The 15,505-nt window shown below is 46.5% G+C and overlaps 1 protein-coding gene across 32 annotated transcripts in view; it reads left to right on the top strand.

The window, feature by feature from the left end:
* Dock9 (dedicator of cytokinesis 9) overlaps positions 1-15,505 on the top strand; it is a 254,311-nt gene that overhangs the window by 218,723 nt on the left and 20,083 nt on the right. For all 32 annotated transcript variants that reach the window (XM_085828875.1, XM_085828880.1, XM_085828874.1 and 29 more), the window contains 2 exons: positions 981-1,087; positions 15,133-15,255. In XM_085828875.1, coding sequence (XP_085685001.1) covers positions 981-1,087; positions 15,133-15,255 — 230 coding nt within the window. The remainder of the gene's footprint in view (positions 1-980; positions 1,088-15,132; positions 15,256-15,505) is intronic.

Here is a 15,505-nt window from a genome sequence, read left to right as displayed (position 1 = left end):
AGAGCTTTGAGCTTTGTGGTTTTTGTTGCACTGGCCGAAACACAGTGGCTGATTTCATGTCTTTGTTTTAGGGGTGTTAATGTCTCCTCAGGTTCCTAGGTCAGAGCTTTTCTGTGGGAACTTTGCTTTCCATATCCGATCAAAGCAAGGCTGTGAGAGCACCATGGTGGAAATTCTGGCTAACTCACGACTGATTGGAAATGACTAACTTGGGATTGACTGGAAACCTAAACAAATGTTTAGCAGAAATGTCTCTGCTCAACAATCCAAGGCCTTTCTCACACATGTCACACCACTGATACTGAGCTGGCTTAAGATGGTGTCCCCATTGCCCACCTTGATCTCAAGGAGTTGACCTTTACCCAATGCTGATACACTGTAGCTAACAGTATCAGATTCTAAGGCCCAGAACTCCTGCTTTTTGCTTCTCCAGCCAAGGCAGCCCCTCAGCTCACAGGCTCCACTGCCTGTTCCTGGAAGAGGTCGGTCTGGTGGGAGGGAGGGCTTCAGTCTGTGGGTTGTCCCTGCTGAATGGGTGAGATGCCCGACTACTGGGAGGAAGCACCTGTCTTTGAGCCACTTATGTCTCAGTGGTTGGGTTTGGCTTCCCTGGTGTCCGACTAAGGATCTTTCCACCTAATCAGGTTTTCATTTCTGTGTTAATTTGCCACTAGCTTGACTCAATCATAATTTTTCAGCATATAGTTTTTTTGAAGGCTGAATGGATTAAGGTGGGTAAAAAAATGAGAGAGTTTGAGAGGCTGGAGGTGAAGTGTGGGAAAATGACTGGAGAGAGGCCACGCTGGTCCCCAGCCTCCTGTGTGGATGCTGGGCTCACACAGAATAGATTTCCACATCAGCTGTTTACTCCATGTGGAAATACACAGGCAGGAGGAACCTGAGAGTCCCAGCCACATTCAGCTTGATGGTGCTCCCTCCGTGCTTGACGGTGCTCCCTCCTCTGCTCTCTCCCTGCCTAGGCATGTTCAGACAGGGGTGCACAGCCTTCAGGGTTATCACACCAAACATCGATGAAGAGGCTTCCATGATGGAAGACGTCGGCATGCAGGACGTCCATTTCAATGAGGTGAGTGCTACGGCTCAGGTAGGCTCTCAAGTGCAGCCTCTCACCTCATGACGTGTCCGTCACCGTGGATGCATACAGAGTGGTGGTCCCACCTGATCCTATCACCTAGTAAACGGCTACGCCATCAGTGTGTCAGTTCAGAGCCTTTCTCCCTAGCCCTGCCCAGGCTGAGCCTACAGTGCTTCTCTAGAGGGCCGAAAGCCAGCGGCAGGCAAAGCTGGGCTGCTCCCTCTTCCTTCCTAGCCAGCCCTCCTTTCAATGATCTCTGTGGATCATGAGTTTCATTACTGTCTTAGTCTGCCTTTAATTTTAGTCAGTGTCTCTACTTCTAGGCAGACATGCAGAGCTGAGGCCCAGGGCCACCTTAGTCCACCTCCATAGAAACTAAAAACCCAGAATTTTCTGTAAACTTCCTCACAAAACAGGGCAGCAGTGTGACCACTTCTGTATAAGGAGATGGTTTTGATATTAAACTGGGAACATGAACAAATGCCAGTCTTCTGCTTGCGTTAGCTACAGTCTCTCTTCTGGGAATCTCCGCTGCAGGGACGCACCTGTGGCACCTGTGTGTACCTGTGTACACCTGTGTGCACCTGTGTGTACCTGTATATACCTGTATGTACCTGTGTGCATACCTGTGTGCACTGTATGTACCTGTGTGCATACCTGTGTGCACTGTATGTACCTGTGTGCACCTGTGTGTACCTGTATATACCTGTATGTACTTGTGTGCATACCTGTGTGCATACCTGTGTGCACTGTATGTACCTGTGTGCGCCTATGTGCACCAGTGTGTACCTGTGTCTCCCCCGCCTCCTCACAAACCCAGAGTGGAGTGAAAGAGTGAGAAGATCCTTTTAGTTCTGCTCTCTTTTCAGGAGAAAGGTAAAGTTAACTACGTGTTCATTTGGAGAGAAAACAACAGCAGAGAGAGGCTCATACCAATTTCTGCCTCCACAGTTTGAACTGTGATTTCTTTACTTGGAGACTGTGTGTGCAGACAGGCAGCATTACAGCTCTGATTGTTTTTATGCCAGTGAGAAGGGTCCACAGACAAATATCTCCTATGACATAAACCAGTCTGTGGACCCATTTCTGAAAATGTGCTCCTGAGTCCATCTGAGGAAGTCTGTGAGGCCCTGACTGAGCACAGGTCTGATGCTGGATTCCTTCGATGCACCAACAAGCATGGTAGACCGAGGAAGAAGGTGGAGGATCCAGGGACTGTCAATAATTGAAAGTCTTACGTGAAACATAAGCTGTGTAAGGGAGAACTGGAGAGAAGGCTCAGGAGTTATAAGGGCTTACTCCTCTTACACAGGACCCAGGCTTCATCAGGTGGCTAAGTAGAGAGACTCTTGTCTCAAAAACGTAAAAGCAAACAAAATATATCAAGAGGCTCTTCAGGGCAAAAGTTTAAGAACTGCTGTTGTAAATTGTCTAGTCTCAAATGGTTGTCAAGATTTAAGGCTAAGAGCCGGGCGTGGTGGTGCACGCCTTTAATCCCAGCACTCGGGAGGCAGAGGCAGGCGGATTTCTGAGTTCGAGACCAGCCTGTTCTACAGAGTGAGTTCCAGGACAGCCAGGGCTACACAGAGAAACCCTGTCTCGAAAAACCAAAAAAAAAAAAAAAAAAAAAAAAAAAAAAAAAAAAGATTTAAGGTATGATGTGAGAAAGGAAGATCATATATGAATGTACTTCATGAAGTTAAAATATTAAAGTGGGGCTTGAGAGACAACTCGGCCATTAAGAGCGCTTGCTGCTCAGTCGTAAGGGCCCGGTTGCATTCCTTGCACCCACACTTGGCAGCTTACAACCACCTGTAACTCAGCTCTAAGGGATCCAGTGCCCTCTTCTGGTGTCTGTACACGCGTGCACTCATGAGTATATACACTCAGACACATACACAAAGACACACACAGAAATAAATCTTTAAAAAGGAATACTGTTAAATTAGGTTTAATCATGGTTGGTGGAATTTTCCAATTATCCTGGGGGGAACATAAGTTGTTAACTCCATACTGATTACTCCATTCTTGCACCATGAGATGCCTGGACAGATGGTAGTTTGCATTTTTTGATTGATTGGTTGGTTGGTTGGTTTTTGTTTTGACTGGTTTCTTTGAGAGAAGGCATGTCCGTGTTTTCTCTTTGGTTGAGCCCATCAACCCTGGGGCCAGGCTCCTCTGGAGCTCAAAACTTTATTTGGAATTAGGTAAGGAACACAGGAATGCTAGGATCCGTTAAGGATTTGAAAGTCTAGTTTCCAGTACCCTGCCCTGCAGGATGACATGAAGCTCACGTGTGCACGTCTGATCAAGTCACAGACTGAGGTAGTTTTTGAGAGCCTCTGAGGTCAAGTGCATACATCCCTGTGGGTGGCACTACCTCTGGGTAAGACCTGAGCGTGCAACAAAGACCATTTTATCAGCTGTTTTCAGAATATGGCTGAGCCACCCTGTCCTTGAAGCATAAAGTGGGTAAATCTTTAACAAGGTCCATAGAGCATGAAAGTCTATAATGGTTGGGATGAGACACTGCGGGGCCATAAAGTCCTACTGTCAAGATTCAAAATAACAGGAAGTAACCAGTTCTCAGTGACAGGAAAACAGAAACTGCCATGTTGGTCTTCAGGACGGTCGCTTGGATGTATCAAGGTAAACAATCTGTGAGGTAAACAATTTCTACCTAAGAGGAAGGAATTATGAGAGCTGACAGGAAAGTAGCCTGTGACCCAGTAATAAAAATCATAGCCCCTTAAATCCTCACAGGTTGATATGAGTAAATGCCGTCAGTGCCCTAATATGACAGTCAGGGAGCTACCTGAATGTGCACAATTGTCTTAGCAGGAGGCCTGAGACCCACCCAGGGAGTGCTTGGCTCATCTCTCCTTCCCTGGTGAAACCACAGAGTGACTTCCAGGTGCCTAGCCACTGATTATACCAAAGTATCCAGTTTTCGTTCTCAGTGCATGCTAAGAAGTTAGGGCTTGCACCTGCTAGGTTGAAGATTCTGAGTTCCCAAAGGTACCAGAATTATATTGGACTCCTGTAACCTTGAAATCACCCCCTTCGTGACTGATGCAATAACAGGATCCTGTCGGGTAGAGGCTGTACATTTGGAAAAGTGGAAAAAACTCTAATAAAGAGACTTTTGAAATTCAAAAAGGAAGCCAAGCCTGGTGGCCAAGACGTGCACCTGCAGTCCCAGCACCAAGCAGCAAGCCAGGAGGATTGCTGCAATCTCAAGGTGGCCGTAGAATGAGAAAAATCCTGCCTCAAAATTTTTGTTTAAAAAGTACAGATAGGAAAACCAAGGAAAGTGCCAGCTCTTCTCCATGACCCTTTCATGCCATCAAAGCCAGCGCCACCTGGGAGAGTCTTAGGCTACCAAGTTCAGCTGCCAGCACGAGATGCAGCCTTGGCCCCTCTGGAACACAGCTTCTGTGTGCTGACCCTAAGGAAACACTGCTTAGAGTTTGTTTGTCCCAGCGAAGCAAAGGTTTTGCTTTAGCCGTTCTGGTCTCCTGTTAATCACAGCAGATTCTTCAACCCCAGCTGACCAGAAGCCACGGATGTGTGCAAAATATCACACAAATGGCTCAGTGTAGTCTTTGCCTTCCTCTGAAAGGTCACAAGCCAGGCCTCCCTTGTCTGTACTGCCCCCCGCCCCCAAGTTTATCTTCTTAGTTCCCGCAAGAACTCACTAAGCTCTAAACACTCAAGGGCTTTTTTTTTTTGAGCCCAAAGTTCCAAACTCTTTCCAGAATCCTTCCAAAAACAACATGGTCAGATCTATCACAGCAATACCTCCCTCCTGGTACCAGTATCTGCCTTAGCGTGGCTGTGGCTGTGCTGATACACTGTGACCAAAAGCAAAACTAGGGGAGCAAAGGGTTTATTTTACTTACAGTTCCACATCACATTTTACCATCAAAGGAAGTCATGACAGGAATCTAGAAGCAGATACCGATGCGGAGGCCATGGAGGGGTACCACCAACTGGCTTGCTCCCCATGGCTTGCTTAGCCTGCTTTATTATAGATCCAAGAACCACCAGCCCAGGAATGGTATCAACCATAACAGACTGGGTCCTCCCATATCGATCACCAAGAAAATGTCCTACAGTCTTGTCTACAGCTTGATCTTAGGGAGGAATCTCCTTGATTGAGATTGCCCTGTTTCAGATGACACTAACTGTGCTGCACTGATATAATGTTAGCCATCACATATGGTGTCCTCTAGGTTCACAGCAGCCTACATCTCACCCCTTTAAGTTAAAGGAGGAGAGAGGGAGATAGAAATATGAGCTTTAACTGGGACCCATCTCAGCCTAGGAGTCAGAAGGTCAGCCATGTGGATGTATCCATTTCAGGGCTAAGAGGAACTCTAGATGAGAAGACAGAAAAGAGTTTATCCTTTCTATTCACCTCTGCGTAACCCCAAATCAGTACCAGTGGTAGTCTGCCCTTCTTCAGCTCTTGTACTATGAGAAGGTTTCCATCTCTTTCATAGTTTGGATAATGTTGTGTTCTCTACATTGGTGTAGGTTTTGGTTGGTGGCTGTTCTGTTTAGACAGGCCCAAGTAGTAGGTACTCCTTGATGTCTGTGGTCCCTAGGTAGAAGAACACTGTTCTGGGGCTGGTGGGCGTGAATTTAATGAGAATGACCAACAGAGCATGTTCCATTGGGTGTCTTTAAGAGAAACACATATAAATCAAGGCTGTATATTAATTGGATGATGTGAATGTAGCTAGAGGCTTGCAGGAATTGAGCTATGCATTTTCCTTAGAAGCTGGCCAACATTCATCTTCATAACTTCACTGATGGATGGAAAATGGAGCTGGCCCCTTGGTTTAGAAGAATTGACTATCGCCAGCATATTGGCTATTGTTTTATTAGGCAATAGATCCCACCTGTCCAGAGTCACCACTGAATGCAGAGAAGAATACTTAGGAATTCAACCCAGCAAGGCTCTGGTTTCCTCTAGACAGAATCACTTCTGCTCTGAAACAGCTGCTGGTAACAGACAGAATGTTCACAACCATAGAGCATCTCAGAAGACAGAAGTCAGCGGACAGTCAGCAATTCTGTCTGTACCTCATCCTAGCGTCGGCACTTATAACTCCATCTTACCTCCTTGGCTTAATTGGGAGTGTTCCAGAATGACCTAAGTCGCGTGTGTTCCCTCACCAGACAGTGATTCTTCCAAACAGCATTGGTCACAGGAGAAGGGGACTTGGGCCCCTTGTGTGGTTGTTCTGTCCCTGGCTACCAGAGCATCCTTCATGCTGAAGTACATGCTAGGCTTCCTTGGCAGTGATCTGCATGATAGAGATACAAAGCAGGCCAAGATGAAACCATAGTTTCAGATGGTTTCTTCCCACTGAAGAAGGACACCTAACTCGCAGTTCCCCAAGAATCAGAATTAGAGGTTATCTGAGTTCCTGTGTCCTGGGAATTTCTGTTTTGACTTGTTGATTCGTCCATAAACTAGCCAAGGGGGCTGTGTAAACAAGGAACCTGCCCCGAAGACTTTCATTTAGTGCAGTAGCGCCCGGACTTGCATGTGCGAAGGGGTTGCTTGGTTGCTGTTATAAATCCTGATTATGCTCTCTGGACTCTTCATCCCCAAACTCAGTTAAGTGTGGGTGGGATACAATAGTCAGTCATTTTTTTCAGTTTTTTTTGTTTTGTTTTGTTTTGTTTTGTTTTGTTTTGTATTTATACACACCAGAAGAAGGTGTTGGGTTTTCTAGAGCAGGAGTTACGCTGCTGTGAGCTGCCAGACATGGGTGCTGGGATCCAAATATGGGTCCTTGGGAAGATCAGCAAGGGCTTGCATTCTCTGCGGACCCTGGGATCAGTACTCTAACATTCCAGGCGATGAGTGTCCTGGTCTGCACAGCACAAGTGTGAGGTAGGCAGTGATAGTACACCATTGTGCACCCTGCTCACAGACTCATTTATGCCCGAGCAGTAGACATGGAGATGGTGTCTGGCTCTATTTTAATGATTACATTGATTTCATCCTAAGACAGAACAAGTGACATGTATGTGGAAAAGTTAGTATCACACACAAGCGCTTTCTTGTGTGGGAATTAATTGTAGTGCACATACACACAGTATATGCACATAGATACAGGTGTGTGGGTACACATCATTAGTGTGAGAAATTGTAGTGCACATACACACAGGTGTGTGTGTGTGCGCACACCAGTAGTGTGATTAACTGTAGTACACATACACACAGGTGTGGGAGAGTGCACACCATTAGTGTGATTAATTGTGCACATACAGGTGTGTGTGCACATACCATTAGTGTGATAGGTGTGTGTGCACACACCATTAGTGATATGTTTCTACAGACAGGTGCTCAGCACCCTCAGTTATATTAGTACAACATCCCTACGGATGAAACAGGCTAATTTGTTTTTTTAAAACTTCCTCAATGGCTTATAGATTTCATGGATTGAGTTTTTTTGTTGTTGTTGTTTTGTTTTGTTTTGTTTGTTTTTGGTTTTTCGAGACAGGGTTTCTTTGTATAGCCCTGGCTGTCCTGGAACTCACTTTTTGTAGACCAGGCTGGCCTTGAACTCAGAAATCTGCCTGCCTCTGCCTCCCGAGTGCTGGGATAAAAGGCGTGCGCCACCACGCCCGGGTATGGATTGAGATTTTTAAGTCTAGTCTAGTACCATAAAATGTGTGCTTGGATACACAGACCCCTCCTCCCCAGCCTGTTCCTGTGCATGTCGACAATTATGAGAAGTAGCTTAGTGTGTGTTTGCTCATGGTGGGAAGCCCATCCGGCATTTTGCTTGGCTGCTGTTCTGCCCATTGTGTGGCTTCCTTCTGGTTTCCAGGGACAGTGATTGCTGATTCAAAGTAAATGGAATTTCTGCTTAGGATTTCATATATATATATGCTCAAGTGTTTAGTTAGCATGTCTAAGTTTTATGACCCTTGTAATTTTATATTGATATATATGGTCTATTAAACTTAACCATCTGTGATTACTGCCTCTGATTTCTGTCCAAAGCCCTGTTGCTTCATGGAGGAGCTGTAACTGTCTAAGTTTAGGATTAGCATTAGTTTGAATAATTCTCCACCGATGCCTTGGTGTTGAGTTATCCACACTTGATGCCATGAGGGAAAAGGTTTAGGGTGCTGATGTGTTATTATTGTATGGCTGTTTCACCTGCATGTATGTCCCTGCACCATATGAATGCCTGTTGGATTCCCTGGGGTCAGAAATTACATACAGTTGTGAGCCGTCTTGAGGTGGCTGGGATTGAACCCTGTCCTCTGGAAGAGCAGCCAGTGCTCTTAAGCACTAAACCGTAGGTTTGCTCTGTTTGCTTTTAGTTTGTTTTTGATAAAGCCTATACTAATCCTGCTTTTTGTAGCATATATCACCATTTCTTTACAGTAAGAAATACATTTGGGCTGAGAGGCTATGGTTCCTGAATGCCTCCTGACCAAGAAAGGGGGATGAACCAATGTCCCTCAGGATGTAAATGTGGCTGACACGCTCTTTCCTAATTTGTGACGACAGTGAATGTGTTTTGGTGATGATATTTCTGTTTATTTTATCAAACCTTGCCATTCCTAGCCACCCTGGGGAGGCTCCAGTTGAACGTGGCATCTTTCTGTGCACATGTAACAGATTTTCCTCTAATGAGTTTAACTACCTACATCCTATGACACATCATAAACTATTTGAATTCAGGCTCTGTTTTTTAAACCACCTCATTTTCTAGGTTGTCTAAGACAGAGTAAAATTGTATTTAAATCCCTACCAGACAGTCCAATAGGCATGGGCGTGGGGAATTTTCTTGACTAATGCTCAATGTAGAAGGGCCCAGCCCCTCGTAAGTGGTGCCCCCATCCCCAGGGCAGGTCACCTGGGACTCAGTGGTTAAGAACGCTTTCTGCTCCTCTGGAGGACCCAGGTTCAGTCCCCAGTACCCACACTGCCTGTAACTCAGTTCCAGGGCATCTCTTTTAGTCTTCTCAGTCCGTGCTTGCACATGGAACACATACAGACGAGCAGATGCATGTGAATCTTTTTTTTTTTTTTTTTGGTTTTTCGAGACAGGATTTCTCTGTATAGCCCTGGCTGTCCTGGAACTCACTCTGTAGACCAGGCTGGCCTCAAACTCAGAAATCCGCCTGCCTCTGCCTCCCGAGTGCTGGGATTAAAGGCGTGCGCCACCACGCCTGTGTGAATCATTTTTAAAAGATACAATTTTTAGAAATTATCTTCACTAGATGACTAATTTCTTTCTTATGTGGAAAACTTTGAGTCTGCCACTGTGGTATGTTTAATCCTGTGGTATGTTTAATCTTTAATCCCTTGAGGGAGCTCCTCATGCCTGGATACTGGGTGCAGGTTCTCTAGCCCATCAAACTATGTGCCAGTTCTTCACAAGTCATCTGTCTTAGTTAGGGTTTCTATTGCTGTGACAAAAACACTGTGACCAAAAGCAGCTTGGGAAGAAAAGGGCTTGACTTCCTTCACTGAGAGAAGTCAAGGCAGGAACTCAAGCAGGGCAGAAACCTGGAGGCAGGAACAAGCCTGTCTCTAGGGCAAGGAGCAATGGAGGGATGCTGCTTTGTTGGCTTGCTCTGCCTGCTCTTGGGGTATACTCTAGGACCACCTGCCCTGGGGGCACCTGCCTGGGGGACCACCTGCCCTAGGGGGCACCACTTATGATGGGCTGGGTCATTCCACATTGAACATTCATCAAGAAAATGCCCCACAGCTGTGCCTACAGGGCTGTCTGGTAGAGAGAGGCATTTTTTTCTTCCCAATGGACTCTAAGCTTATGTGTGCCTGTCTTCCCTTCCCCTCCTATTTGAGTGGATGCCACTCCTCTGAGTTCCCGATGAACTGGGAGTTCTTTACTGAGTTCGCTTACTGACATCTCGCAAGAACTCACTACCAGTTCTGTCTCCTACGCAGAGCAGGATGTGCTATTCTGTGACACATCTCTACCAGTTGGTGGTTCTGAGTCTCCAGTGTGTCAGTTCTGCCTGCTAAGAATGCTTGCGTATTCCCTTATGCGCCCCACCCCACCACCACACAGCTGAACAAGACCCGTCTGTATTCCTAAGCTTTTATTGTCTCTATGACAAATGCTTAAGAGGAAACCATTCAAAAGGAGGAGAGATTGACTGACCAGCGCAGAGGCATCAGTGTGTGGTCTAACGGCTCCATTGTTTCTGGGTCAAAGTGATGTGAGGGTGCAGAATGTTCACCTGATGGTGGACGGGAATGAGAGAGAGAGAGAGAGAGAGAGAGAGAGAGAGAGAGAGGGTGTTCGAGGGCCAGGGACAAGACAGTCCCCACAGGGCTTCAAAGATACATCCTTAGTGTTCCATGAGGAAAGAACGTGTGACACATTAGTGCTTTGGGTTTTGAATGAGTGCGGAGTGGGGGGGGGGTGTTCTTGTTTTTTTGTGGCAGGAGTAAAAGGATAAATAGCAAGAAGCAGACACCAGATAGATAGAATATATCTGTATATTATATATTATATTATCGTATTTAACACTTAGAACGTCCCGCAAAAAACAATTTGAATAGCCAGTGGGGAGAGCCGGCACAAGTAACTTCAAATCAGGCCACTGCGACATCCAGCAGAAGTGGCCAAGGAAGCCCCGCTGGAACCATCCCCCGCCCCCCACTGGAACCATGCCCCCCCCCCCCCCCGCTAGAACCATCAAGCTGGGTGCCTGGCTGAGAGGTTTCCAGGCCCAGCAGAGCTTCCACTCCACAAAGATTCCAGCCTCTCTTTTCCACCCCAGGCATTCTGTTGGGAACAGGTTAGCTTGTGGCTGTTCTCAAGGATGCAAGATTTTTAACCCCATAGCTGTTTGCTCTTCTCATTTCTCCCTGACACGGGGGTAGGGGGTGGGGAGCCTCCCTAAACACACTTGAGACTAAGACAAGCCCTCCTCACTCCCAAAGTCTACTTTCAATTAGTTACCAACAATATATGACACTTTACCAGCATAACTTCTCCCTAGCGACCCACATTCCCCATCCATGTCCCAACTCCTAAAATTCCCCTACCATCCAGACCGAGCCTTCAAGCACAACACCACTGAAAATGCACTCCCCATACTTGGTAGAAATCCGCTGAGCAGTTACCGGTGACAAAGACTTGACTTGAGTAGATTTGGTTTTGTATCCCTGGTGTCGAGCACGCTCCCTTCCACCACAGTAAGAGCTTGATTAAAATGTCTGGGGCAGGGGAGTGGCCGAATGGAAACTTTTTAAAATCACTTCCAACTTTTTTAACTCCTTGAGAAAATTTTTGCGACTCTTCTTGTAATATCACATCAGAATCATTGTAGATTCTTAACATTGCGGCATGCGTCTGTAATCCCAGCACTTGGGAGGAAGATGCTGGAAGATGCTGAATTCAAGACATGCTGGGACTATATGGGTTCCTGTCTCAGAACTGTGTTCAAGAAGGTGCAGTAGAGAAACTGGGAACATGAGAGAGGTGGGGGGAGGGGCCAGAGGCATCTGGAAGAGTCCAGAACAGAGAGAGAAAGATGTGGGCTGAACATGGCCAGTGGCCAGGGCTGAGAAGTGGGAAAGAACAGCGGAAAGAGGGAGAGACCTGAGATCCTGAGAGAATTCTAGAGAACTTTGAGTAAGACAGTAGGTGGACATAAGGACAGCCAGAGACTGGACTTTAAGTGTGTAACAGGTACCGGTGATGCTGAGGGAGCCTGGAGGCAGCACTTATGTGCAGCCACACATAGCTATCTGTCTGTCTGTCCACCAGGGCTAAGGGAAATGACTCCTGTTAGTAGAGGGGAATCAGCTTCACAGGTCCTGGGGATACTGGCTTTTACCTGACTGTCAGCAGTGTACCTATAGCCCAGGTTGAACTCATCTCTGGATATATGAACTGCCTTTTGGAGTTTCCTTTGCACCTGATAAAAACAAACATAATTTACTTCTGATTTTTATTATGCTATAATTGCTAAGGCAACAGAATTAAAGGTACCTAGTGTTCTTTTACGATCCACAATAAATAGGTGCGGTCATCCTCTGTCTCCCTGGTGTGACCGTGGCAACTAGAAAAGCCAGCTGTACTTCTTCACTGAAAGTTTAGATTCGTGGTAAACCTGAATGAGTGCAGGGCCCAAATGGATACACTGTAGTATTTTGAAAATAAAGCTGTCCCCTTGGGAACCGGTTTCCTTAGACTCCTTCAGTCCCCTCTGCGCTTCCATGGCAACAGCGAGATGCAGTGCTTGGGAAATATGCATGGTGGGCCTGACCTAAGATCTGTGGAAATGCAAGGCTTTGATAAATCTCATCAATACCTCTCACACAAAGGAGTAACCGGCACCTGGTATTGCCAACATCACTGAGGATATAAATATAATATAAGCCTGCTTCTGAGAGCCGCTTGGTTACTGACTATGTATGTCAGGGACTGTAAAAGGATATATGCATCCTGGTAGTAAAAAGATCCTTTTAAGCAAAAATTAATACAAAGTAGAAGGTAGTCATTGAAATGTGAGACGCTTTAACTGGCTTATGAATTAACATACAGAACCTACAGATTCCATCGCATTCTGGGGAGCGGGTCCTATTCCTTCTGATCTGCCCAGACTCATTCTGTTTACAGTGACGACGTCAGTGTGACCATGAAATTATACAAGCCTTATTTTTCTGCTTTCTCGTTTAGCTTTTTTTAATAAGCAGTGGAACATGAAGAAATAATAGGTGCATTTGGTGTGCTAGACTGTCCATTAGAAAAGACTAGAAATAAAAGCAGGACAGACATCTTTATAATGTAAATGCAACGGAGACAGGATGGCTATGAAAAGTTCCCTGGGTTCTCTGCATCTGTTCCGGTGGTTACTGTGTCCATCTGGCTTTAATGAGCACTACAATAAAGCCCAAGACAACTGTCATACCTTTTTATAGGCACTGGTGGTGCAGAGTTCAGTCCCACAAATGACAATTTTTATGATGTGTGTCATAAATACAGCACAGGAGTTAAGTGGGCTTGATTGCACAGTATCATCTGACAGGCTAATTAAAATGATATTTTCTTTGGCTCCATAATTGATGGGCATTGGACCTGTGATGAACATTAGTCTACATTTGGGAAACATTGTATGAAATTCTGGAAGAACTAGTAAAAAATGAGGAAGGAGGAAGGCACATGGGTGAGGCATGTGGCCCCATTGATACAGTGCTTATCTGGTATGTGTGAAACCCTGTTTTCAGTCTTCCACCCATATAAAAGCAGATGAGTCCAGCCTGGGATACATGAGCTGTTTCAAAACAATAATAATAAAAATAAAAAAATAAAAAAGGAACCTCCCCTGTCCCCTCACCACCTGTAGCAGGTAGGAGAGCTGGTCCCTAGGTCATGAGAGCATGAGAGTTGGCCCTGCCCCTTGCTGACTGCAGCATTTGGGAGATGGGCTCTGCACCTCAACTGGGAAGCACAGTAGATCTGACTACAGGTGGCAAAGGTGAGGATGAGCCAGCCCCTGGGGCAGGAGAGCTGGCCCTGCCCCTTGCCAGATGCAGCATTGGGTGAGCTAGCTGGGCCATTGTTGGAGAGCTCACCCAGGTGGTGTGGGTGTGGGAGAGCTGGCAGGCTGACCAACTCAGCTACCACCTAGCCCCAGATCCAGGGCTCTGATTTGACCCATCTATGAACTGCTGCGGCACTTGAAGGGGCCCAGCTTTGGATCTGATCTGCTGATCCAAAGCTGTAAGATCTCCATAACACAGGGCAACAACAGGATATAAGAAGAGTCCCGGTGAGGATCTAGTAATTGATAGTGTAGGAGAAGCCAGACCAATGACTCACTGCAACGAACATTTGCAAGTAAAGATGTATGAACAAAAGGGTACACTGTTGGACACATTGTTTATTTTCTTTGATGGGGAGGTTACAAGGGTTGCATTTGCAAGTAAAGATGTATGAACAAAAGGGTACACTGTTGGACACATTGTTTATTTTCTTTGATGGGGAGGTTACAAGGGTTGAGGGCAGATACAAAGGGATGGGGAGATGAGTGGAATTGGGCTGCATGATGTGAGATTCACAAAGAACCAGTTCCAGGTCGAGAGAAGGGACAAATAGGTTTACCTTATTGAGTGCAAGCCTTTAGCAATGCTATTGTTGGTTGGGGCAGAAGCAGGCTCTTCAGTCCCTTTCCATGGCCCCAGTAGGCTCTAAGCTACCTCTCCCGTGTCCACCTTTTCCATCCGAGCATTCCAAGTTGGGAGCCTAAAACTGACTGCCACAGCACCATGATGAGCCCGTGGGTGTGGCTAAGGAAAAGATGATACATATGATTAAGCCATAGACAGTGTTACTTCCAAACTCCAAGAGCTCCACAGAAAGCAGGGACAGTCCACACTCCCATAGGAGGTCATTTCCAAACGAAGGAGGGAAGAATGTTGAGGAAACAGGCCTAAGTCCCACCATACACCATCCCTGGATAACTTCAAGACGTTCAGTTGGAGTTGAAGTCGTCCTTCGTAGTGCTCCATGTCCCTCAACACTGTCAGAGTTTGTTCATCAGAAAGGAGAATCTTTCTATAACAGTGTCAACCTCCAAAGTTTTATGTATATGAGTGTTTTGTCTGTGTGAGCGTATATGTATTGCATGTATACAGTGCCCACAGAGGCCAAAAAAGGGATCCGAGTCCCCAGAGCCACAGGTATAGACCATTGTGAGCTGTCCAGTGTGGGTGCTGAGAACCGGACCTGGGTCCCTTTCCAGGGTAGTGAGTGCTCCCAACTGCTGGGCCACCTGGGCCCCAGCTAGTTTACCTGTTTAGTTCTCGTATGTAAGCATGATGTGGGGAGAAAGCCCCTTAAGGAACTTGGTGTAGGGAGCTGTTACAGTCATGAAGTTAGTGCTCAAGAGTCGTGCATCATAAATTCCACCGCTAGCAGCCTTTCGGGTGCACATCCCACAGGGAATGCAATGGCAGGTTCTCCATAGTAATCCCTCCTGGCCCCGGCCGGCCCTTCCTCTTTGATCAGGATGTGCTGATGGAGCTGCTGGAGCAGTGTGCCGATGGACTTTGGAAGGCGGAGCGCTACGAGCTGATCGCTGACATCTATAAGCTCATCATCCCCATCTACGAAAAGCGGAGGGATTTCGAGGTATGTGACTGCCTGTCCTCCTGTACGTCATGCAGAAGCCAGCCATGCCCAGGTGGACTCCCACTCTCCACGTTTGTTACTTCAGCGTTGGCCACCAGTCACTGTCCATAAAGACTGTCAGACTTCACACACCCAGGCCTCACCTCTGTCTTGAACTGCTAGGGTCTCATCCCAGCACAGACCTTTGGAGAAGTTTCCTCCAGAGTCCTGTTATTTCAGGGCTCAGAAGTCAGTCAGTGAAAAGCAGAGC

Source organism: Mus caroli, unplaced genomic scaffold (genome assembly GCF_978045245.1).
Source record: "Mus caroli unplaced genomic scaffold, Mus_caroli_1 scaffold_12, whole genome shotgun sequence".
Taxonomy (NCBI): Eukaryota; Metazoa; Chordata; class Mammalia; order Rodentia; family Muridae; genus Mus; species Mus caroli.
This window is presented reverse-complemented; position numbering and strand designations above follow the sequence as displayed.